The sequence below is a fragment of the Balaenoptera borealis genome (assembly GCF_965194805.1).
Source record: "Balaenoptera borealis genome assembly, chromosome: 2".
Taxonomy (NCBI): Eukaryota; Metazoa; Chordata; class Mammalia; order Artiodactyla; family Balaenopteridae; genus Balaenoptera; species Balaenoptera borealis.
In genome coordinates, this window is record NC_138867.1 from 107210366 (window position 1) to 107236731 (window position 26366).

The 26366-nt window shown below is 41.8% G+C and overlaps 1 protein-coding gene across 3 annotated transcripts in view; it reads left to right on the forward strand.

The window, feature by feature from the left end:
• The window catches only part of MEGF10 (multiple EGF like domains 10), a 155248-nt gene that overhangs the window by 119807 nt on the left and 9075 nt on the right, over positions 1–26366 (forward strand). For all 3 annotated transcript variants that reach the window (XM_082380698.1, XM_082380697.1, XM_082380699.1), the window contains 9 exons: positions 1261–1363; positions 13914–14060; positions 15237–15371; positions 15897–16025; positions 17393–17521; positions 19700–19828; positions 22024–22152; positions 24243–24479; positions 25565–25692. In XM_082380698.1, the coding sequence (XP_082236824.1) occupies positions 1261–1363; positions 13914–14060; positions 15237–15371; positions 15897–16025; positions 17393–17521; positions 19700–19828; positions 22024–22152; positions 24243–24479; positions 25565–25692 (1266 nt within the window). The remainder of the gene's footprint in view (positions 1–1260; positions 1364–13913; positions 14061–15236; positions 15372–15896; positions 16026–17392; positions 17522–19699; positions 19829–22023; positions 22153–24242; positions 24480–25564; positions 25693–26366) is intronic.

The following is a 26366-nucleotide window of genomic DNA, read 5'->3' on the forward strand; positions in this document are numbered from 1 at the left end:
TGTGGACAAAGCAAAGCCCCCAGCACAATCTTGTCCTTTTTTTGGTATATTATTAGATGCATTAATAAATCAGCAAAGGCTGAAGATGGTTTAGTGGCTCACACTGTAGCAAAGCTAAATCCTATAAGCCCGAACAAACATTAGTAGAACCTAAAAATGTTTTTTTAATATTTTACTTTAGTAATCACTAGACAAATGATTATGCCATCTAACACCCACTACCTGTTTAATGCTGGTTCTTGGTGCCTCCCTCTTGGTAATTTTGCAGCTTTGTGCTGTGGGAGGTTTGTAGTGCTCTCCCTCAGTCAGGACCTGGCAAAAGAACAGGGCTTATAAATGCAGAACTTTCATTCCTCTCCCACAAACTAAATGATCACGTCCGTGAAGAGTCTCATCTCTGCTGGACCACCAACGCGATGTGCATGTGAAAACATTAAGGTCTGGGAGAGGATGAGGGCGGGGAGGGGGACGGTTGCCGACACACACTGCATCCTCGCTCAGGAGGTTGAATCAGAATGTTTCATGTGGTTTAGATGGCATCATGGAGAGGAGGATGCTAATTAGGAAAAGTGACAAAAGATGTTAATTTCTCCTAGTTCTATGTATCTCATTGGCAATTTATGGAAATGATCATCATCATTAGAACTGTTATTTTTAAAATTTTAGGCTTTCTTTATGTGGGTCAGGGACTTCCTTTTCACTAATGAATAGAATGCCTTGTAGGAGAACAAAATTCTGGAACCGTGTATGGTGGCAGATGTTAACTTATTGTGGTGATCATTTCACAATATAAACAGGTATCGAATCATTATGTTTTAGACCTGAAACTAATAAAATGTATGTCAATTATACCTCAATGGGGAAAAAAATGCCCTGTAAGGAGTACTGAAATATTTTATAAAAATCTTTAGGAACAAAAAGACAATATGTTTATGAGTTGTGGCTCACGGTAAGATAAAGATTCTTTTAATTAATTGGCATGTTTACCTATATTTGCCTGTATGCACATCAGCATATTGGCATAGTTGGTTCACCATTCGTATGGTAGACATAAACTAAGGTTTGAGCGATTTAAAAACTCTTACCTCTTGCAGCCTAGTCTACGTTTGAGGGGCCAAGAAGACATGGGAAGAGGTGATTGTAATGCATGCTGCTGAGAGGTGTTTGGGAGGGGAGGGTGCTGTTTCTGAAACGGCTGACTGAGGTCCCTCTCATCTCCCACCATGGGATTCCCATCCCTCATTGCTATCTTCCATGCAGGATGGCACGTATGGGCTGAACTGTGCCGAGCGCTGTGACTGCAGCCATGCGGATGGCTGCCACCCCACCACGGGCCATTGCCGCTGCCTCCCCGGATGGTCAGGTGAGAACCAAGGGCCACTACTTGAAATGGGAAACACGCCAACATGTGCCTAGCGCTGTTCCTTGCTACTTCAGAGAAACATGCACAGGTCAACTTTTCAGAAAAAAATGAAAATATGGTAAAGTCTCCAGGAAGCTGACAAATTTTTACCCAAGAAATATTACTGCTAGGCCTAATTAATCTGTAATCCAGGGATGACTTTTTGTTGAATCAGGCAAGGGCAATTCTCTTGAGCCTTCTGGTATGGATGTTACGGAAAAACCTGAACGAACTTTTTGGCCAGCCTAATACAACTATCAGAATTCACGTCATCAAGAGGGGAAAATTGTGAATTGCTGTGAAGAGTTTAGCAAAACCTCTGTGGTATTTTTGAGCATTGAGGAAAGAATGATTGATATAAGCCATAAGAAAATAAGTTCACCTCAGTGAGGAAAAACTATTAAATAGTTTTATGGTTAATATGCAAATATTAAAATATTTATTACTAGAAATATTTCTTACAATAATATTTGTCTTAAAAATTCATAATATGATTGAGGACAAATTTTCTAACCACAAGGTAGAAATTTCTCCCTATTTATATGGCTTCTTGGTTTCAGCCAGGAAGTTTATCAAACTATCAGGGGTCTTGGGAGAAGAACCATGTTTTCGCTTAGGATATATAGACTTGGGAGATGGTACTAAATGCCCAAGCAAATTGGGATCTTGCTCTTCTTTTTGATACATCAATTCAAGGGTGTTCTAAGAAGACAAAAGAAGCCAAAAAATAGAATTTTAAACACTCATTAAGAAAAATTACTAATGGGAATGCAATAAGAAAGTTATCGGATATTGGAAAGAATGAACTGAATATATTGATGAACATTTCTTCTGTAAGTAAATTGAAATGTTAAATGCTGATTGCCAACTTAGAGTGAAATCCTGTTAAACTGGAGACAGGATTAGAGGTAGATAAATGAACCAAAACTTTCGTTTAAAATTATATTCTCATTGGAAGTCATTTGTGTGTACTTTTGTATATATTTGTGTCTAAATATATTTGTATACATATTTAGAGAAGAGAGAGGGATTTGTAAGACAGAGCTGTTTCCATATTGGTGATTCTTCAGTATCCTCCAGAATAGTTTTTTAACTTGTCCTCTAAAAGAGAAATTGATTGTAAAAAGCCCAGTATTCTCTTCAGTGATGGTTCATATTTTCAGAAGATGGGTCTTTCAGAGAAGACTCTTATGCCTCCATACCAGAGTTGTCATGTTGAGGAAATTATGGAGTGGCCTTACCTTTTAGCAAAAATGCACACAAAGAAGACTCTAGAGAAATAATAATAAGTAATGTTTATTGAGCGCTTACGGCAGGCTTACAACAACTCTATGAGGTAGGAAATATTATTTTCTCCTTTTTACAGATGAGGAAACATAGGCAAAGAGAAGTTAAGTGGCCTGACCCAGAGTCCCAGAGTCAGTAATCATGAGAAATGGGATTTGCACCAATGCTGTCCCACCATGTAGCCAGCTCTCTTAACTTTTACACCCTACTGCCATGCGTGGACTTAGTCCAAGAAGTGCTGGGGGGAGAGGGAAGTTACGCTGAGATTTATTTTCAGCATGGATGAAGACTTCTGAGAATTATATGAGAGGACCATGGTGCTCAGTGCTGATAACTAGCAACCTTTTTATAGATAGATAGGTAGGTAGGTAGATGGATAGATAGACTCACATATCATAGAATTCACCTATTTAAAGTGTAGAATTCAGTGGTTTTTAGTGTATTCAAACAATTGTACTGCCATTACCACTATCAATTTTAGAAGATCTTCATTACCACCCCACAACAAAAACCCTATTAGTACTTATTAGCAGTCATTCTCCATTTACTCCCAACTCACCCTCCCACCCCCTTCTCTCTACTCTAGGCAACTACTAATCTACTTTCTGTTTCTGTAAACTTGCCTATTCTGGATATTGTATAGATTCATATAATATGTGGTATCTTGTAACTGGATTCCTTCTCTTAGCATATGTTTTTAAGGTTCATCCATATTGGAGCATATATCAATACTTTATTCCTTTTGACTGGCAAATAATATTCCATTGTGTGGATAGGCAACATTTTATTTACCCATTCATCAGTTGATAGACATTTGGGTTGTTTCCACCTTTTTGGCTATTATGAAAAATACTGTTATGAACATTCTTGTACAATTTTTGTGTGGATGTATATATTTTAGGTATACACTTAGGAGTGGAATTGCTGGGTTGTATGGTAACTCTAAGTTTAACCTTTTTAAGAACTACTGCACTTGTTTTCCAAAGCATCTGTACCATTTTGCATTCCTACCAGCAGTGTATGAAGTTTCCATATCCTCACCACACTTGTTATTATCTTTTTGATTATAGCCATTCTGGTGGGTGTGAAATCTTATCTCATTGTGTTTTTGATTTGCATTCCCTCAATAAGTAATGATGTTGAGCGTCTTTTCATGTATTTATTGGCCATCTGTGTATCTTCTTTGTAGAAATATCTCTTCAGATACTTTGCTCATTTTTTAACTTGGGTTATTTGTCTTTTTATTATTGAGTTGTAATATTTCTTTATATATTCTAGCTCTATGTCCCTTTTCAGATATATAATTTGTAAATATTTTCCCTCTGTGATTATTTTTTCACTTTCTTGATGGTGTCTTTTGCCACAGAAAAGTTTTTATATTTATAAAGTTCAGTTTATTTTTTTCTTTTGTTGCTTGTACTTTTGGTGTCAAATCTAAGAAACCATTGCCTAATCCTAGATAACAGTGATTTATGCCTGAGTATTCTTCTAAGCATTTTATAATTTTAGCTTTTATATTCTGGTCTTTGATACATTTTGAGTTTGTTTCTATATATGGTGTGAGGTAGGGGTCCAAGTTTATTCATTTGTATGTCAATATCCTGTTGTCCCAGCACCATTTGTTGAGAAGAACATTCTTTCCCCCACTGTATTGTCTTGATATCCTTGTCAGAAAGCAGTTTACCATAAATGTGACAGCATTTATTTTTGGACTCTCATTTCTATTCCATTGATATATATGTCTATCCGTATGTCAGTAACATACTCTTTTGATTGCTGTAGCTTTGTAGAAAGTTTTAAAATTGGGACATGTGAGTCTTCCAACTTTGGTCTTCTTTATCCAGATTGTTTGGCTATCCTGGGTCCTTTGTCCATATGTATTTTAGGATCAGCATGTTAACTCCTGCAAAGAAACAAGGTATAAAATTAAAGAGGATTGAATAAATAGATCCATGAGAGTAATATTGCCAACTTATCAATATTATGTCTTCAGATCCTTGAATGTAGGAGGCCAACAGTAACCTCTGCAGTGGTGTCTCTCAGCCCTTTGGAATTTGTTAAGAGCTTCTTTGACTTCTGGCAGGAGTAAACTGAGAAAAACTGTAGTGTGCTTGATTTCTAGTGTTTGAGAGCTACCTTGGGAAACAGGTCAAGGCTTGTGTAATAGACTTCATTTTCTGTCAATAGGAGCTACCCACAGAAACAAGGACTCCCTAGCCCTCTAATTCCTCCTTGACTTGCAAAGGCTAAGATAACTGACTTCCCAATGTAAAATTCCACCTTCCCATGTTTCTGTTTGGCTCTTAATTACTAAATGTTAAAACTACATCCCTCCAGGGATTAAACCAGATTTTGTGACTTCACAGCGTTCTTGAAGTTCTCAAATATAGTGACCAGTACTAAGTTCTCAAAGACCACAGTGAAGCAAATAGCATTTTAGCCCCCTGGCAAATTCAGAACTTAACTAACAGAGAAGTCACATCATTTGTTTTGGGCCATACTCCACCAAATCTACTTTTGTCTTATGAATAGAGAGGAAATGTGAGATGTTCCTGAACACACCAGTCATTGATCAAGTATCCACCTGCTTTGATGATTTAGAACCAGCCTGTGAAAAGCATGTGCTAGTATACATGAGAAAAGCAGGAGATATGATTTGGCCTGAAGCCAGCTAGAAAATGTGTTAGTTGCATTCCATAGTCTGGGTCATGGGGTAAGACAAATGATCCCATCTGGCCTTAGACCTATGGAGCTCCTGTGGGAATGCAGTGGCTTTGTCACACAACATAATCTTGTAATCCTCTGTCCATCTGTGACTGGTCTGCTTCTCCAAAGGGGAAGGTAGTTTTGCTGCTTCATTTGTTCTATCACTTGTTGCCCACCATCTCTTTGCTTCGTGGCTCCAATGTCTAATTCCTGTAGGTCTTCTGCATGGGCTGTTGGTCTGTAAGTATCTAAGACTGCTGGGAGACATTTTTTAGAGAAGTCATCCTCTGCACTCAACAGAACACACTTGTATAAGCAAACATATGTAGAGGAAAAGAAAGTTCCTGAAGTTCTGAAAAACACCCTACAGTTGGATCAAGAATTGGCTTATTTTTCTAAAAGGAAAGAAGAGTAGACTCTGTATTATGTACACAGAACACCATTTCATTTTCAAAACTGGGTAGACTCATCATTTTTCATCACATACTTGTTTTGAGTAAGTACCTCATAAGGACATTTCAAAATATGAAGAAAGCTTTGCTTTTCCTTTAGATATCAGGTTTGGGGCAAAATAAGTAACCTCAGTCCAGGGAAGCAAGTGATTCTGTTTCCTTCCTCCTTATTGTGGAGATTGTTCTAGGTGAAATGTTGAGAATCACTGGAGAGGGTAGCAAGTATGTGGGATGACACTGAGGCTTTTATGAAGGAATCAGTGAAATCTAACACAGGGACCTGGGCTCTTCCCTTGACCAAATCATCAAGATACTGTAGAGGCACCAAATGTGCTCAACCGCTGAGGATGGGGAGAGGCTGATCTGGCCTAGGAGTATGGAGCCAGAAAGAAGGGTCAAGAGACCTTTATCCCTCTTTGCAAAGAAACTGACATACCCACATTGAGGAAGTCAGGCACTGACATGATATACTGAGGAAGTCAGCTTGCTTTCTCACCAAGGGGCTCATCACCATCCTTGTAACTTCACTCTCTTTTCTAATGTTTGACGGTCTTCTTTTTTAAAGGAAACAAGACTCTTATTTATTTCTACTATAATTGATAGTCCCATTTTACCTAGTCATAAAATAAGTTTTCAAAATGTACTACCATAAATATTAACCAAAAGTTGCATCTGCCATCCAGATACTATTTCCAAAAGAAATGTAGCATTTTTCAAAAGAAGAGACATGCACTTTTATTATATGTTGTTAATTAAAACCTTAATTTATTGATGTGTTTAGCCAATTGGTTACTTTATCAAACAGAGGCAGATTGCATTAAAAAATGGGAAAAAATGAAACATCAACAAGATATAGGCTGTGTCCTGGGCTCTTTCTCCCACACCTCTGCTACACACACACACACACACACACACACACACACACACACACACAGTCTAATAAAATGAGACTGACTCTTCAAAATCATTTTTCTGAAATTCCAGGTGTCAGTGAAATATAATTAGGTGTATGTGTGTGTGTGTATGTGTGTTTCCAGAGTAGTGGAGTGATATGCTTTATAAAGTTTTTTCCAAAAAGAGTAGAAACATGCTGATTTTTTCTTCCCTTCCTTTCTGCTCTGACTTCAGTCAGCCAGATCACCTCTTTGCTGAGTGTTACAGCTAATCAAGATTTCATTCCAGCTGTCTGGGAGGATATGCAGTCTCCAGGCTGGTTCCCGACCCTGGCTAAGATCACTGTCACCTGGGAACTCCTTTAACTCATATAACTCATATATTCCTGATCCCCACTTCACACCTACTAAATGACAATCTAGAGGGTGCATGAGGAGGAGGATGGAGCCATTGCCAGCCCATAAAGTACCGTTTGGACAAATTTGGAAAAGGTTTGGAATTCCCTCAGAGTGTGCTTCTTGGTGGTAGAATGCAACGAGCTGGATTTCTGCTCTAACTTAGCCCTTTAGCCAGGGGCTCTTGTGCAGTGTACAACCTGCACAACCTTACTTGTTGGCCCTGTCTGTTATTTAAAAAGTTACCCCAGTAATTGCAGGGGCAATTACCCATCTGTGGGTTGACTTCTGCTCTACCTTACTACTGTAGTGATTGAAGAGGTTGGAGTCCAGGGGAGCATTTCTGCGACAGAAAACCTCATAGTCAGTGGCAAAAGACTAGAGGAGGGTTAGAGATACATTCATTCCAGAACAAAAAAGTTAAATGCTAAACTGAGAGAAAAGAGATTAAGATGCCAAAGCAAAGTCTAGGAGTCTTAGGAAAGAGAGTGGGACTAGCAAGGCGTGGATAATGATGAGGAGGGGAAAGGAGAGTAGGAAGAGGTGGGGTGCTCGTCTGGGCCCAGCCAGGAAGGGGGGCACTGGAAAGAGGAAACACTGCAGGCAACTTCATGAGAAGCGGCCAGCTTTTCTACTCTTCCCAGCAAGCAGAACCAGGCCTGCAGTGGTCCTAGCCCCTCTCCAGAAGGACGGCCCCCCTTTCTAAGTTTCCCCACACACACCGAGTTTGAGCAGCTGAGGAAGGGAGCTGCTGCTTCGGGCACTGATCAGTGATGCCTGAATTGTCATAGTAAGGGGAGACCCACCTTTCTTTGTCAAGTGACATAGGAGTGCAAATTCAAGTGCACGTGAGTTTTAATCAACTTGCTTTGCACCCAATCAGCCACAAGTGCAAGTGACTCGTTATTTGACCCTTTAAGATATTGGGGCAGGAGGGTGGGAAATGTGTAGCACATGCATATGTCTGTCTGTCACATGGTCCTGGGGGAGGGAGTAATTTAAAAGCAGAACATGGGGTCCCTAAAGTGAGGGTGGAGGGAGGGGCTCGCCCTCCCAAAAGAAAGGCTGTTGTAAAAGCCAAGCTTCCAGATCCCTAATCTGCCCGGCATTCTGTTCTGTTTGCTTTTATCTGGGCCCGGACTAAGGCAGGCCGTGCTCTCTGGTGTTTTGTGTTGCCACTGCAAATACAAACATCTCTGATTTACATTATTTATTTATCAAGTTTTTTTTCAACTTGGCTACCAATATAGCAGTTCCTTCTTAATGGACCTTTAACGTTTATGGTATCGAAAGAGAAAAATTTGATTTAACAACCATTTATTGAGTATCTCCATGTTGTATGCAACCGCAGTGCTTCGGTGCTAGGAACAGGACGATGAGGTGGCACCGGCTCCTGGCCGGCAGGAAGACACTCATGACTCTCAGGGAAGCCATTGTGTGGGCAGAGGTGGATAGGCCAGGGAGTCACTTGTCTACACTGCCATACGCCTCCGCTTCAGGTGTCCAGAGGATTAGAAAAGCAGAGACAATGTTATGACTAAATAATTTAGCTCCTCTCTCCTATAATCACCAGGCCCAGTGATTATTAACAAATCTCACTCTTTGCTCTAATAGATATTTAGTAGCTCGTTGCTCAGGAACAAGACATTGAATCAAAATCATTTCCTTCATTCATTAACGCCCCAAATATTGCAATACTTGCATAAGGAATATAAACAATTAAGCAAGACAAGGAGTTTAGGTTAGATCTCTGAGAGGGGAAATAATGACACCCCAGATGATTTATTTACTGCATTCATGCAATCACAAATGCCTAGTGAATGCTGATTTCATGTGGAGGCCGTGGGCATAATGCATCAGGCATTAAATGCACGAACATTTCTTTAGAGCTGCTTAGCTGAAGTTTATCACGATCACTCAGCCATTGCCTAGCAACTCGTGAAGGCTATCAAAGAGCTCTTTGTCCTCAGTCCTGGCAAAAACAGTCCTGCACAGACCTCCTTATCAGTGTTAGAACATTTATCAGGAAAAAATGCTTCCATTGAACCAGAGAGTCCTGCAAATTTAAAGATATCCCCTTCCGATTTTGTCCCTTCTTCCAAATAGTGTAGGAAGTTGTTTCCTGAAGTAACTCGTATTAAAGCCTCTATCTGTACTTTGATAAACATTCCAAAAGAATTTCCTTAAGATGTCCCATAATTCTTCTATTGCTTTATAATCTGGACTAACATTTAAAATCACAGACCTGAGCTCATCAAAGTCGTCTTGCCCAAAATAAGCAGGGCAGACATTTCCACCCCCTTAGCTGGGAAGAGTCCCCATTTTAGGTACACAAAACATTAACGTGTTGGGCTTCCTGGTTTGAGTGCTCTTCTTGTAACTTCTTCAGAGAAGCAAAGAACGATATGGTTGTTCCATACAGTTGGAAAATGGTTCTGAATATTATGTTGGAAAGAGGAACTGTGCTTATTGACTCATTCAACAAACATTTATTTAACACCCTCCATGTGCTGGGCACTGCAGTGAACAAAAGCAGGCATCATCCGTCTCTCCCTCACAGAGCTGCCAGAATTCCTAAACTACCCTGGATGGAATATGGGCAGGCGGATGGTCTTTCATCTGCATTCTCTCCTGCACCTCTATGGAATTCATCCTGCCCCCAGGTGCCATTGATTTCATTCAAGACCTTGTCATTATTATCACTTTTTACTTGAGTAACCCAAAATAGAGACCTGACATGTCTTCTTTCTTCCAGGCTCAACGTCTTCAAACCATCATCTTCCCTCCTACAAAGAACAAATCTAACTATGCCTCTCTCCTACTTAATTGTCCATCTGGTCCCTGTTAACACCAGGAGGAAGCTCATACTCCATAGCATGGCATCCTTAGCTCTTCCCTACGTGACCACTGCCTGCTGCCCCGTTGCCTTTCCTGCTTTTCCCAGCACCAATTTCAGCTGTCCCCAACACTTGTGATTTCTGAAGGATAGACACATACTTCTTAGGGCCTGAACCTTGCACCCACCATTCTGTTAGCCTGGGACCCTCCTCCACCTTCACAAGCTAACTCCTTCCCTAATCATGATCCCCATACAGGGTTGGATATGCCTGTTCTGGGGCCATTATCACTCTAGAATTGGAGGTCTTTCTTAGAGAACCTTTCAAGAGCAAGCCAGCAGTTTCTAGACCCCTTGAATGTTTATTGAGCTGAATTCTCTTTTCTGTCTTTGACAAACAAGGTAAGAAAAAGATGTCTTATAGCACTCCAGCAAGGTTGGCAAAGAGTAGGATGAGAACAATGGAAATAATTAAGGAATAAAACACATACACAAATACACACACACACACACACACACACACACACACACACACAAAACACACAGCCCCTCCCCCCCAAAAAATGGTTAAAGCAAACTTACAATTCCCTATCCTGGAGAAAGTTTCATTGCAGGGTTAACCCTATATGGAGGTCACATCAGTGGCCATATACCAAGTGTGACCTAGAGAAGCACTTACCCCAGTACTACCTCCTGAATTTCAGTCAGCCCTCACTGCCTGAAATTCCACAGTTAGAGATTTATTTCTTAGGCTTGTAACATGTATCCTGTCTTAAAATACTAATATTTTCTAGAGAAGATAACACCTCAGAAATAATACATTTATCTTATCTTTTTCTGACTGTAAGATGAAACGAAAGATAACAGGAGGGCGCAGAGGTCCAGAGGGGAGGAATAGCAATAGGAGAAAACGGTGCAGCAAGAGGAAAAAAGACAGCGTCATGCTTTTTTCCTGGAGTTGCCCCTTGACTGAAACATGCTTTATATTTGTCTCCAAATAGATTTGGCATTAATATCTGCAAAATGATGACTCACTTTTACTAGTGATAGAGGAAAAAAAACAGGAATTGAATTTTTAAAGGGAGTTGGTAATAGAATTGTTATAATTTACTTGCCAAGGAAAGACTTATTTGCAGCCCTAAAATAAAAGTTATTTAAACGTAAGCTTGGTTCTATTGAAATATGCTCATATGATTGGAGACAGAAGGCTTGATAGATGATCTCTAGAATTCCCTGTGATTCTCTGGAAATGAAATGATGGGTAAATCATGTGAAAAAAAGCTTATCTTTGCAATGGATCTCCTTGCTATATCGGGGGCCTTGTTACTTCTATGAAAATTACCTCGATAAAGTTGATTGTAACTGATGGTTATGTTAACCAGCTGGACAAACCTACTAGAGAAGAGGAAACAGATATGAAATAAAGGATCACTTTATTCTGATTTGCCAATCTGCCCTGGCATCATTTTTCTTGACATGCTTTGATTGAGAATGTGCTAATTAATACATAAATCATGATAATCTCTAATGTGACAAAGCAGCATATGCTTTTTGATCTAAAGTGTATTCCATCTTAACTGCATTTATTGTCATGTAGAGATTTGGTAAGTAGTTGATAAGCTAAATCACCATAAATGGCTAAATCTCCACCTCCCGCAAACTCCTATCCCACAAAAAAAAGTGTCAAAAATCAGGACTAATTTTCAGGATGATTTTCAGATTAACCAGATAATCATTCAGCTTCCACTTCTTTAAAATCCTAACTCGGATTTGCCTGGGTAGCTCCAGACCAAAATGGCCAGGGTCGTCTGGATCTCTATGAAGCAGGTGTCCCATATTAGCTGCTGCTAAATAGGAGTCCTGACTCACCATCAGAGCTCAGAACTTGAACTTGAATAGAGAGTGAAGCCTGTAGCGGGTTACCTTTATGGGTACTTCTTTCAAATATGGAAAACAAACTTTAGATTTGCAGCCTCTTTCTTTTTTTTTTTTAAACTAAATATTTCAGCTTACTTTTTTTTTTTTTTAAACTTTGGGTTTATTTATTTTATTTATTTATTTATTTATGGCTGTGTTGGGTCTTCGTTTCTGTGCGAGGGCTTTCTCTAGTTGTGGCAAGCAGGGGCCACTATTCATCGTGGTGCGCGGGCCTCTCACTATTGCGGCCTCTCTTGTTGCGGAGCACAGGCTCCAGACGCGCAGGCTCAGTAATTGTGGCTCATGGGCCTAGTTGCTCTGCGGCATGTGGGATCTTCCCAGACCAGGGCTCGAACCCGTGTCCCCTGCATTGGCAGGCAGATTCTCAACCACTGCGCCACCAGGGAAACCCCTGCAGCCCCTTTCAAAGTGGCTGGCTCCTCAATCCATTTGATGCTTCTGCCTAGTAGAGCTATGAGTCAAAACACCAGCTAAGACTCTGGGGCAGCTTTAGCACACTTGGGGAGCGTAACATTTGCAATTCCATCTCAGTTTTTCGAAAGAGAATTGAAAGATCAAATATTTGTGAACTCAAGAAAGAAAATATCATAGTAGGCCAAAATTCCGCATTTTATTTTATGGGGAACACTTAAACCCCAGTTGGCTTCTAACAGGCCTGCTTGCCTTTCTTCAGCCAGCAGCCAAGCTAAAATAACAGTCTGTTGTAAGTTCAAGCGAAACACAATGAGGTCTGTGCTTTTTCATGCCTATTTAACAGCCTGTACCATGCAGAAGACTTTCAGATGGAGAAAAACAGGAACAGTCAAAAGTGGAGCTATTTCAGCAGAAATGACTGGCCACCAATTAGCAACGTTCACTTTAGGGTTTGGGGCTGCTTCTGTGTTAAGGTTTGGGCCATGGTAACTTTTCTCCTAATCAATTTAGGAGCAGAAACTTTAATACAAAACAGGGCCTTGTCAGCCTCCTTGGTGCGGGCGGAGTTCGTGTTCTGGAATCGTCAGAGTGGGAGTGGGCTTGTTCCTACTGTGTTTTCACTTGGTCTGAGGCCAGCAGTCGCCAGTTCGCTCCTAATTATAACTCATTCTTCTTGCCTCTCAAAGCAAGGAGCATTTCTTTGAGTTGTGAAGTATTCTGACTTACAAGAAAGAGCCCTCTGTGGCATTTCGAATACAGATTTACAAAAGAAACTTCCATTTATCTCAAATAAAACCTGGTTTTATTTTTATTTTTTGCAACTTTGGATTTTCTTTGTTTCCTTTAGGCATTTGTTCACTCGAAACTGACTCTAAAGTTTCTCTATTTCCAGATTGAGAGTTAAACACCTGCATATGGGTTCATAATAATCAATAGCTTAGACAACAGCTATGAGTAACATCATTTGTGATATTCTGCCTGTGTCTGCCCAATGGCAGATTAAATGTTTAAAGAGGAATTTGGTGGCACAGATTAGTATATCTTTCTGTCTTGCACACTGTATTTTCAAAATATTTTAAGACTGTGTTTATTTGTTTGCTCCAGGGGAAGATTTTCTTTACGTAAAACAATTTAACCACCTTTTGCTTCAACCTTATATTTTTACACTTTGTCCATTTCTCCATAAAAACAAAGAATGGGGAAGGGAGGAAGTTGCCGGAGGCTAAAGGATATAGTATTTTTGATAAATTTTGCCTTCAATAGACAGAGCCCTTGGGCTTCTCCTCTGCTCTCTCCTCCTAAAGAAGAAAAATCAGTATAACAAAGATGTTCTATTCCTTCTCCTTCATGACACCACAGAAAACAGTTCTGGGATTATTTTAATGTTATGACGATATGATATACGATCCAATATATGATGATGTATTGATGTGTATAAGTGGATTTTAAGCCTTGTATCATGCCCACTCACTGCTGCCCGTGATACCTCAGAGTCGATATGGTGACCTTGGTCCTGGTCTCTGACTTAGCATCCCAGGCGCCCGCCCCAACGGCTCCTCACTCAGCCTTGCCCGTGTGCCTTGTTTCAGGTATCCACTGTGACAGCGTGTGCGCTGAGGGACGCTGGGGCCCCAACTGCTCTCTGCCCTGCTACTGTAAAAACGGGGCTTCGTGCTCCCCTGACGACGGCATCTGCGAGTGTGCGCCAGGGTTCCGAGGCACCACTTGTCAGAGAAGTAAGTGTCTCGTTAGACGGCAGTTTCCACCTTCCCTTCTCAGATCACCGTGTACAGAATCCTGATCTCTGTCCCACCCCTCAACTCATAGAAGTGTTCTGTTGCAGTCGAGGGCAGGGGAGAGTGGCGAGGTCACCCTGTCCTTTGCAGAGCTGTCCTCACTTGATAGCCCTTCCCCAAAGGCTTCCTTCTTTCCAACCTTCAGGACTAACCTAACAGATGGGGCTTTAGCCATTTCTTCTCAGGAATGATTTCATTGCCTCATTGGCATCATCACCAGTTTCTTGATCCTGCCTTAAATCTTGCAAATGGTGTTCCAGAAATCCATTGACCTGTAAATATTTTATTCAACCATTTGGGCATTGGCCTTACCTCAATTACCAGAAGTCAACACCAGCCAAACTTTGCGGCAAATCATACATCCTTCTAGTAGTCTGAAAGCCAGTGCTCAGGGAAAAATAGGATTGCGGAGCTGGTGACATTGGTCAATAGAATTTTTGAGTTAGGGAGTGATCCATAAGATTTCCCTCAATCTTTTAGTAAATGTAATGAAGAAAGGAATATATGACTAATTGTAAGATACATTATTCTATTTTTTTAATTATGATTTTTTGCATTAAGGGTTCTATGCTGTCATTCTATACTTAAATCCAAATAACGTCTTGGGAAGAACCTAATTACAAAGCATTTTGCTTTTTCACTTTTCAATCACAGTCATTAACCTGGACCATTTTGAGGAGGAACAATCTTTTAATTCTGACTGTAGATCTATTTATTGCCAGAAATGACTCTTAAAGAATAAAGGATTAACGTGTGGCTTGAAAGTATTTATTTGGGCCTTGTTCGTATTTAGAATTTTATTTCTTTAATTTATTTGCTCAACAAAAATTCCTCAAGCCCCTGCTCTATGCCAAGCTTCGAGCTAATTGGGGCCATAAATGGGAAGATAAAGAGAACGAAGACATTTTGCCTGCCCTGAAGCAATTCAGAGTTTACTGGCTTCTTTTCATTATTAAAGAGTGCCCTCGTTCCTTTTGTTGTTGTTTTATACTTGGAAAATTCTCGGAATCATTAAAAAGAATTTTTTTTTCTTACCTCAAACTTGAACTAGATCCTTATGTGGAATAAGAGAGAAACACATCTCCGGGAAGATAACTATTTCCTTTCTGTTTTCAGTCTGCTCCCCCGGTTTTTATGGGCATCGCTGCAGCCAGACGTGTCCACAGTGTGTGCACAGCAGTGGGCCCTGCCACCACATCACAGGCCTGTGTGACTGCTTGCCTGGCTTCACAGGCGCCCTCTGCAATGAAGGTAGGGTGCGCAGGCTTTGGGAGAAATACGTGGTGGTGAGCAGGCCCCATGCAGCCTGTCCTGAGGCTTCCCAAAGGACACGCACGTCTTCAGCTAGCAGCTAGCGATGCCTCTGGCATGCTGTGGCTGCAGCTTCTGTAAATATGACTCTGAGCTTTGGAAAAGCTGGCTTGCCAGTCCGGCACAATCTCTTTATTCTCTGAGCTGTGCTACTTTTCAGTTTTAATTGGAAACAGCCTTCCATGAAAAATCAATATGAGGAAGGATTTTGACTCCCTGAGCAAGGAGCCAGGAAGATTTCTAGAAATGTGGTGATGTCTCCTGATTTGTGTTGCCTTAATGAGGGTCGTTGGCTTCAGATGTTTGTAAAAATGAGCTCATTCAGGATGAGGGATGCTCTTGAGTGGAGGCAGCTACCAAATGGACGGCTGGGTTGATGACCTTTAAAGTCATTTCCTATCCTGAGTCTAGGGTTCTGTGAGATGAGATGTAATTGTGAGTTTCTGACCTATGATTTATTCACAGTGTGTCCCAGTGGCAGATTTGGGAAAAACTGTGCAGGAATTTGCACCTGTACCAACAATGGAACCTGTAACCCCATTGACAGATCTTGTCAGTGTTACCCAGGTTGGATCGGCAGTGACTGCTCTCAACGTAAGTCTTGTTTGGGAACAACTGATCAACCATTTATTTACATTTGTTTTCAAATTCTTTAGGATTGAAGTATGAGTATTTAAATAATCAAGAAAGACTATATGAATAATTATAAGATATGTTATTTAATTTTTAAGTGGCTTTTTTCCCCTCAGTAAGAGTTCTATGCAGTGGTCCTGAATTTAAATCCAACTCATGTCTCGGAAAGAACCTAAATAGGTAGCACTTTGCTTATTCACTAAAATGATTCTTCATTTGTAAAATGAGGGTCTTGTACTCAGAAAATCCATTCAGAAGTTCATTCCAGACTTCAAGTGTCAGCTATGATTTTTCCCTTGCTCTTGGGCAAAAATGGTACACACAATTACGGGAGAAAATTTTTTCATTTTTTAATTACTTCATATTTATTTATTATCTTCTTGGGGCCATATTCCCTACTGGATAACCATATAGAAATTGTGTTTCTTCTTTTAAGTAGTTCTTGAAGTGTTAGTATGAATAAAAAGTACTTCTTTGGTAAATCAAATCATTTTACCCCATAATTTAAACGTTATTTCACAGATACTTTATCTGAGGTTCTGATTGCTCTTCAGTGGGAGATGACCCCTAATGATTTAATTTGATTATTTTCCGCTTTGTCCAATTAAGAGTTTTTATAGTAAACCAAGTCTTACAAACAAATGGGAACCTTCACGTTTAAAACAAGCCTCTAGGGACAGCTCTAGAGTAGAGTGACACGTGCAGGTTTAGACATCACAGACGTGAATTATATGACCTTGGGTTCCTTAACTTCTCTCGAGTCACACCATCTTGCCCATATGGTCTCTGGTCAAATGTCCTCTCCTCAGAGAGGCCTTCCGTAAAGGAGTAGCCCCCATCATTCTTGTCCCCCTTTCCCTATTTTATTTTTTCTTATAGTCCTTACTGCCCTTATTTTTTTGGCCAGCTGGGTGGTTGGGTGGTTGGTTGGTTTGCCTGCCTCCCTTACTAAAATACAAGCTTTCAGAGAGTGGTCTGGACCTTGTCTTGTTCTCTGCTATCTCCCCTGGGCCTAGAACAGTGCTGGGCATATATAGGTCTCAATGTGCATTTGTTAAATAACTAAATCTGTAAATTTGGAATGATGTTTACTCTGCCCACCTCGCCCTGCAGTCTGTGTACCAATACCATGTCCGTCATGATGGCTGCTGTCGCCATCAGCATTACCATCTGGAATTGAGACAGATGTGGAGCACGGTCTTTCTCAGTCCTGATGCTCACTGCTGACCTATCACACGCGAGGAGCTGTGTAAGGCGGGTGGGATCCTCTCTTCGGGGTACTGGCCTCAGGACTCTCACAGAGCTCTCCATGCGTGCTGTGCTTTCAGCTTGCCCACCTGCGCACTGGGGTCCCAACTGCATCCACACGTGCAACTGCCACAACGGGGCCTTCTGCAGCGCCTACGACGGGGAATGCAAATGTACTCCGGGCTGGACGGGCCTCTACTGCACTCAGAGTAAGTGGCATGCCTTTGGAGGCTCACCAAGGGGGGGCCCACCCCAGGGGACACGGCCCCGCCCTGCACATGCATGAGCTGAGCTCCCCGAGGTTCCTGGCATTGGAGGGTTTCATCACCCAGTGACCCTGAGACATCTAAATTCCTCTAGGCAGTTAAGAGATACCACGTTCCAGGTTTGCTGTCCCTGTGTCATATCAGGACACTGAGGTGGAGCGATGCTATAAGTGACGGTGTGCAGCTTCTTTCACTTCTCTCCTTTCACCAGGCCCTATTTACATGGCTCAGATCCCCTGTCATTTATTCTAGCAGCACAAAGGTTAGGATAAGTGGCAGTGATTAGAAAGGAAGTGAAGACAACAAGCCTCACTGCCTGACCTAACGTGTGCTCCTGGAGAAGACCAATTCTGTGGTTCTCGAATTTTAGCGAGCTCTGGAATCACCCGGCTGGCTGGATAAACACAACTGCTGGCTCCGCTCCCAGAGTGTCTGATTCATTAGGTCTGGGGTGGGACCTGAGGATTCACATTGCTAACAGCCTTCCAAGGGGTGATGTCAGTCTGGAATCATGCTTTAAGAACCACTAGTTCTTTTTCTCCATTTTATGTCACACAATGTCTTCACTGTCTCGTCTTCTATGAGGTTTTTAGCGTCATAGGGTATAATGTACAAAGTACTCCACAGCTCAGCACTGTTGGGATAAGAAGACTGATCTCTGCCCTCTTGTCTTCAGTGGAATAAAGGAGGCAAGACAGGAAAGCATGTATTATGGTGATCAGTAATAACAATATATAATTTTAAATCACGGAAATGAGCTGAAGAAGAAAGATGGGTCAGAAATCAGTCAACTCTTATTTAATACTAATTAGAGAACATAATTAGAGAACAGGCTGAACAAGTCTTTTGGAAGTTTCTAGAAGGGGGTTTAGACCTTGAGCCGTGATTTGAAAGGAAAAATTGACGAGGAGGGAGGTTGTCTCAAGCATATTCTGCCAAGATTGTATATATAGAAAGTTTTTCAGCTCTTCAGAGAAAAGAAAAAGGAAAAGTTATTGTGCATAATTCTAAAATTATTACCTGCTTCAATCAGAGGACCTTTTGAAGTAAAAGTAGCACAGCACAGCGGGAAGAACATGGGGTCTGGAGCCAGACTTCCCTGTGTTTGTATCGTGGCCCTGCCATCCTGCCATTTGCTGGCTGTGTGACTTGGGCTCAGTTTCCATCCATAGGGTGAGAATATCTATCCCTGTGTTTCTGGGTTATTGAAAAGATTCAATGAGAGGATGCAGGAAAAGAACCTGGCACAGAGTAGGTGCTAAATAAATATGTGGAAATGATGTCATTGCATGCTGGCATCCATGTTCTGCCTCTGTTTCTTGAAAGTTGAGCTTTCATTAAAACTTCTATAAGAGAAAGGGAAGATTAAAAAGCACATGTGATGCTTGGAAACAGCCGTCGAGCAGCCCGCATTGAAGTTTTCATGATGGCAGAGAGCCCTGAAACACTCCTGCAGGGCAGCTGCTGGCCCAGGAAAGCCAATAGGGCTTGTGCATGTCCTCAGCCCAAAGGCCCCAGTAGTCCGGGTCTTGAAAATTGTGCAGCAGTTAAGAAGGATTATTGCTTTTTCTAACAATGCACCTATGAAGTGCAGGTTTTTTTAAGATCAGAATTCTACCACACATCTTTGCTGAAGAAGATACTATTACATAAGAGAGTAACAGATAGGGATGACAGGGCTAGTAGCAGACTTGGAGACATTCTGTACTATAAGTAAAAGCATGTAGGTAATTTTAACAAAGTACTCATTTCAGTCCATGGAAGTTGAGTCCAGGATTCTAGTAGTCGAGTGAAAAAAATGAAAGGAAACGTCCCCGGACTTCCATGGGGTTGATGGAATGTTTTGTTAGAAGACACCAGCTTGCCTCCAGGGATACCAGCGATGGTTAAACCGCCCCAGGCGTGGAACTGCTCTTCCGCCTGCTCGTGAAGTACAAGTTCCTCCCAAGAGCTCCATCTTGGGACTTCAAAGAAGCCGTTGTGAGATGCTGCGTTGCGCATTATCTTTATTCTCGCTCTACTGGCTCAGCGTCCTTCAGGTTCAAACACAAACATGTTGGAGGCGGAGCTGGGTTTCTCCTCAGCGGGCTCCTGACTCTGCTGTCCTTCCTTCTCGCACAGGATGTCCCCTGGGCTTCTATGGAAAGGACTGCGCCTTGATATGCCGGTGTCAAAACGGAGCCGACTGCGACCACATCTCCGGACAGTGTACTTGCCGCACCGGGTTCATGGGGAAGCAGTGTGAGCAGAGTGAGTGTGAGAGCAAGGCACCTCTAGGCGCTGTTATTTCCCCTCCAACTCCTGACGATGCGAAGGCAGGACCCACAGCTTTGAGGCTGTTCCGCCTGATGGCTGGTCCCCTAACAGCGCGGTTGACTTCCTTCCCCTCCCAGAGACCCCGCTACCTTGGGATTCTTGCTGGCTGTCCTTGTCCTCAAAATTCTTCTTCTGAGGAACTGATCAGCGCTCTGGGTGGAGGGGCTGTGGCTACAAGGATGAAGACAAAATTCAAGTTTTCCATCTGTTCATCCTGGCTCTTTCTTCCTCCCCTTCTTATTTTTGGAACGTGGCTGCTCAGAGCTTTCAAAGAGCCAGTCAGGCTTTCCTCACGGCAGAGGCCGTGCCAGGGTCTCGCAGCGGAGGGGTGTGCGTTCGGTAGGGCCAGCTTGGGTGCGCGGGGGCAGAGGGGCTGGGAGCCCAGTGCCAGCCCCGCCGTGGGGGAGGGGTGAGTCCGTGCAAACACGGCCACGCTTCGGACAACCTTCTCTTGATAGTGCTTTTATACCGTTTCCACTAACTACTCCTCATCTGAGTATTAACAACCTTCCAGACAATATATTGCCTTCAATTTTTTTGTTGTAAAAATCCCACTCAGGGAGCATATGCTCTATTGGAATTCCCCGTCCTTCTGGTTCCATTTCTACCCCAGCAGCTATGCATCTGCTCACAGGGCTGTAAGAACATGAGCCTTAGACTGAGTATTTCAAAGTAGTTTATTGTTCCTTTCCTCTGTGACTTTCATTCAGTGTTCAAGATGAATAATCAGGTCTTAGGGCCGTATGAGGCTCACTGTTTCACCATAAGTGACAGGAAAGGTGCAGGACGTTTCCTGCTTACAGAGGGTATGCTCTTGAGAAGGATGCAACAAAGATTACATGGCTGTAGGAGCAATGTGGCCTGGAAAGGTTGATCAGCATAGTAGGACTTGGGCAACAAAGCAATACTCTCCCTCCACGACCCCTCCCCAGAACCTCACAGCACCACTGGACAGCCAGGTTTGCCTGGCTGTCTATGTGCCAAACTCTAGAATATATCTGCATATCCTCCCATCTAGTAAATAACAAGGGTGACATCCAGGAATCAGCCTGGACAGAGATGGCCCCATTTTAGCTTTGCACTGCTAGTTCATTTAATCATGAAACAGATACTGAGTCCCACAGTTGCCTGCACACTGCTTTGTGTATATAAATATTATGTGTATGTGTATAAATGTCTAAACATATATACACATACATATATGCCTAGAAACCAGAATAGGCTCTAAACTGACTTTCACTTGAATGCCAGCATGGTTATGGGCTTATTAAATAAAAACATCTTAAGTGCTTCCATGATTACTCTGAATATCAAATTAAAATGTTCCTATTTTTGGAGACTTTTCCTAATGCTCATGTGTAAATAGAAACCCTGTGTCTGACAGAGAGCTCTGATAGTAACAGCACATTGCCCCCTGCTGCTCACTTTACAAAAAACATCAGTATTTTGTCATGATAATTTTTACATTTAACATGCCTAGTATATTCTTTGAAATTCATGCCCAACTCTTACACGACTACATCGTAATAATCTCACTATTTTAACCTCTCAGTCTTCAACCTGCAAATCCAAATTTTGAGCCTTTCTGTGGTAAATGAAGTTCTTACCTAGAGAATTAACAAAGCTTGCCCTCTCCCTCTTCCCCTGCTCCCAGCTAATCCAAGTCAGAATGTGCCTTCAGGAGGATCCTACAGCCTACAGTAAAATATACATGTTCTCAAAGAAGCATCTCTAGTTTATACTTTTCAGCGTAGTCCCCTTCCATCCCGTAGTTTTGCCTGCTGGAGTCATCTCAGATTGCCCTTAGTGATGATCTTCATCAGTTCCACTGGGGTTCCACAGACTCTCTACAAACCTCCATCAGGGAGGTGGGTACATACAATAGAATCTGAAAGTGCCCAGAGCTGTGATGAGGGCCTCAGTCTCTGGCCCTATGCTGCCTGGCCTGTGAGTCCCAGCGTGACTCAAGGAACACCAGCCAGCTCTAGGACACCCTAGGTGGTACAAGTCTCCCTGAACAGGGATCCCCTGGAAGGGCTGGCCTCCAGGCACACCAGATCATACAGTAAGACCCTTGCCCCAGGTTCCCAAGGCTGGAGAGCTACATTGGACTCTCATCTTCTCCTCAGAGTGCCCTGCAGGAACATATGGCTATGGCTGTCGCCAGATATGTGACTGTCTGAATAATTCCACCTGTGACCACATCACCGGGACCTGTTACTGCAGCCCAGGATGGAAGGGGGCACGATGTGATCAAGGTAAGGATGCTAGTAAAGGACACTTACTCAGATGAGGACACTCAAGCTGAAAGAAGTTGAGTGATTTGCCCAAGGTTACATATATCTAGAATATGTTAGTGTTTTGATAGCAGGTTTGTCTGATTCCAAAGCTCATGAGTTTTCCACTGTGCCTACAATTTTTTCAGCTTTATTGAAATATAATTAACCTGTAAAAAGCAACACATATATATATATAATTATACTGTATATATGTATACACACACACGTATATATATAACACATATGTACAACACAAAGCATACAACTTGATAAAATCTGACATATGTATACACCCATGAAACTATCACCACAATAAAAATAATGAATACATCCATCACCCCCCAAAGTTCCCTCCCTGCCACCACTAGGTCCCAGGCAATCACTGATCTACTTTCTGTCACTATAGATTAGTTTGCATTTCCTAGAATTTCGTATACGTGGAACCATACTGTACTCTTTTTTGTCTGACTTTGTTTATTCGGCATAATTCTTTTTGAACCATGTTGCTGTGTGTATCAATACTTCAGTTCTTTTTATTGCTGAGTAGTATTCTATTGCGTGGATATACTGTAATTTGTTGACCCATTCATTCTCCTGTGATGGACATTTGGATTGTTTCCAGTTTTTGGCTACTGCAGATAAAGCTATTGTGAACAGTAGTGCGTCAAGTCTTTGGGGACATAGGCTTTCATTTCTCTTGGGTAAGTTCATAGGAATAGAAGGATTGGGTCATATGGTATGTGCATGTTTAACCTTTCAAGAAACTCGTGCCTGTGGTTTTTAACTAGGGTGTATATCACAGTCACCTGGGACTACCTGCAATATACATAGTCAGTCCTACTTGGGCAATTCTGATTCTGGGGTGGATGGCTCCCTTGAGAAAGATGGTTCTGAAGCATGGCCTTCAGAGAGCTCCTAGCGCATGTGGTGCTTTCTCTATGTCATAAACACACGGGCTGTAAAGGCTTCAGAAAATTCATATAGTGATGTAAGTGAAGTCATCTTAAACAGTAAACTATGTGGGTATTCCTATTTAACTTTCTTTCATAAAATAACTTTGACATGCTCATGATTTGTATTTGACCATCATAACAATACAATGTTATATTCCACAATAACATTGTTGTTACAAATACATTGTAATCACACTACACTGGCCTTGGTGCCTGCCTTTTGGGGCAGGCTGTCTTATAAGAAGGTCTAGCGTTTAGAATCATAAAGTCATAGGGACATTTGAGCTGGAAGTACCTTCATGGAGGCCATGAAGGATGTATTCATTATTTCCTCTTTTACAAATGATGAAACTGCAGCCTAAGAGCTTAAGGGAAAGTTCAGAATGTATGGATCAATTTTTTTAGATGCCAGGTTTCTTGATTGTCAGCCCCACTTGTGCCTTCACTTGATGGAACTCAAGGAAGAACTATGTAAAATGAAATTTTGAATTTTAATGAGTAAGGTTTTAGGGTGATGTTACCAGGTATTATTGGGACAGACCTTTCTGTCATAGAAAATACCTCATAGAACATATCTTCTGAGGTAAAAGGCTCATTGAAATTAGGACAAGACAGATCCTGATCTTGGGCTAGATTTCTAATGGACTTATTCTTGACTGGAAGGAAAATTACTTTCCTCTTAGAAATGCTAAGGATAGACATAAAATAAAGTTGGGCACTTGAGTTAGCCATTCATAAGCTTAATGCTGGATAATAAATAAAGAACAATAAAAATTAGATAAATTATTACCCCCAAGTAACTGCTGATCTAAGCGTTTAATTGGAAATCTGTGAGAAGCTCTCAAACCCTACTGCTGAGTCTTTGGGTTCAGGAAATGCTGTCTCTTTTTTGAGTCTTAGAGAAGCCCTCTTCTGGGCATGGACAAGCCAACAACATCTGAACATGAGGAATGTTTGTTTTTCCTTCCTTCTCTGTTTCCAAAAGTTTCTAAATTGACATTTCATGAACTGAAAATATCCAGGCATTAGCACAGTGGGAGATTTTTGTAAATAGAGACCAGATATTTATCCGGCACATTGTCATCCTTACTCACGTCTCTTTTTCTCCTTTTCTAGCTGGTGTTATAATAGTCGGAAATCTGAACAGCTTAAGCAGAACCAGTACAGCTCTCCCCACTGATTCCTACCAGATCGGGGCCATTGCGGGCATCATCATTCTTGTCCTAGTTGTTCTGTTCCTCCTGGCGTTGTTTATTATTTATAGACACAAGCAGAAGGGGAAGGAATCGAGCATGCCAGCAGTCACCTACACCCCCGCCATGAGGGTCATGAATGCAGACTATGCCATTTCAGGTGAGACTGGACTCACCAGAGGCATTTTACTCCTTGAAAAATGAGGCTTCATCCTGGTTCTTTGAAACTGAGCATTTTGGGCTGTGCTGCCCGTTGTTATTGTCAATCAGCCTTGAGAAAACTTTATGTTTGGAGAAGATGCATTGTTAGAAATGTGTTTTATGTGACAACAGTGGTAAAATCATCACTGTTGTCTTCTATGAGGGATTTAAAATTGGATTCATTATATGGTTGCTTTAAATGTTGGGAATTTCAACCTGGAAGGAGCTTTGGTGGGCACCCAGTCCCAAGCTGTTGTCATATGTGGGGGACAGGGTGGGGAGAGGAGGAGGTGGCCATAATTTTATCGAGGTCATGGAGCAGGTCAGGCATGAGGACCCGGCCTTCTGTCTCTGGCCTTGCGTTCTTCCAAGGTGCCTTCCAGCCTGTCCTGGGGCCCATGGGAATCATTAGCTGCACAGCAACCAAGTTATATAAGAAACAGTTTGGGGGGATTAGCAAGAACCAAGGCTGTTCTTTAAGAAAACTCTTTTGAATCTTCCTTTCTGTCACAAGACCCCATAAAAAGTAAATTTTTAAGTGACACGCTCAATCCTGAGAAGAAGTAACCACATAAGTGAAGAATTTGGAAACTTAAGGTATTTATTAATTTGGGGGCAATCACTGAAGGATTTCAGGTGGGTTACATGTTTATAAATAAAGTGATTCTGGGGGAATCCATAAAGTAGCTGATTTACTTAGTAGTGCATTTCTAGTGCGGAATATTGTGTCAAGAATTCGAGTGTTTAAAAAAAAGAGGAAAGTTACAGCAGAAGTAGCTTCAAAGTGATGCCTTCCCAGCTCGTACAAGCTCCAAAGCAAAGAGCAGTTGTTGGTGGATACTTTCACACTTTTCCAGGAGGCAGGTAGGAAGGCAGATGCCTGCTGCTTCTAGAGGCTTTGCTGCACATGCAGGGCAGGAGGGGATTCTGTCCCGCCTGTGATATGGAAGCAGTCCGAACATTTGTTCTTGTTATTTTGCTTCCCTCTTTCCCACGGGCGTTTAGGGAGCCTGCCATCTTAACCATTTCCTTCTCTTCTGGCAGAAACCCTTCCTCACAGCAATGGTGGAAATGCTAACAGCCATTACTTCACCAATCCCAGTTACCACACACTCACCCAGTGTGCCACATCCCCTCACGTCAACAACAGGGACAGGATGACCATCGCAAAGGTGAGAGGAAATGGTCTAAGCCAGTGAGGGTGGGCAGGGGAGAGAGGAAGGAACAAGCGTGTATGAGGGCTACTGTTCGCCAGCTGCCGTTCTACGTACATACATCTATTGTCTCATTTATTCCTCTAAACAATCCCATGGGTGTGTATTAGGATCTCTGGTTTACTGACAAAAACCCCTAAGTAATGGGGAATTTAAATCACTTCCAAACATCACTTGTGAGTGAGGCTGCCGCGAGGTGAGTCAGTCTCGCTGTCTCTACAACTTGTACTGTTTTCGTTGCACTTCTTTGGAAAAATGTTTCTAACATTACATGAGGTTCTAAAGTAATGTCTCAGACCAAACCTATAGTGGACTCAGGCCTGGGTAAAATTGCCAAGTTTGACTTTTGTGACCACCTGTCTTCTAGTGCCCTTTCCTGGCCACCCATACTTGAGTAATGGCAACAACAATAATATGAATTATTTTCACTTAAAACACATGAAACTGGATTTTTGTGGGTCAAAAATTATCAAATAGAAACAACCTGATACTATGTGCCAAGCAATTCTAATCATTTTACAAATATAAATTTGTAAAATGATTAGAATGATTTAATCTTCACACCAATCCTATGAATCAAGAGTCATTATCCCATTTTACAGATGCCCATAGAGGTTGGAGGCCCCAGAGTG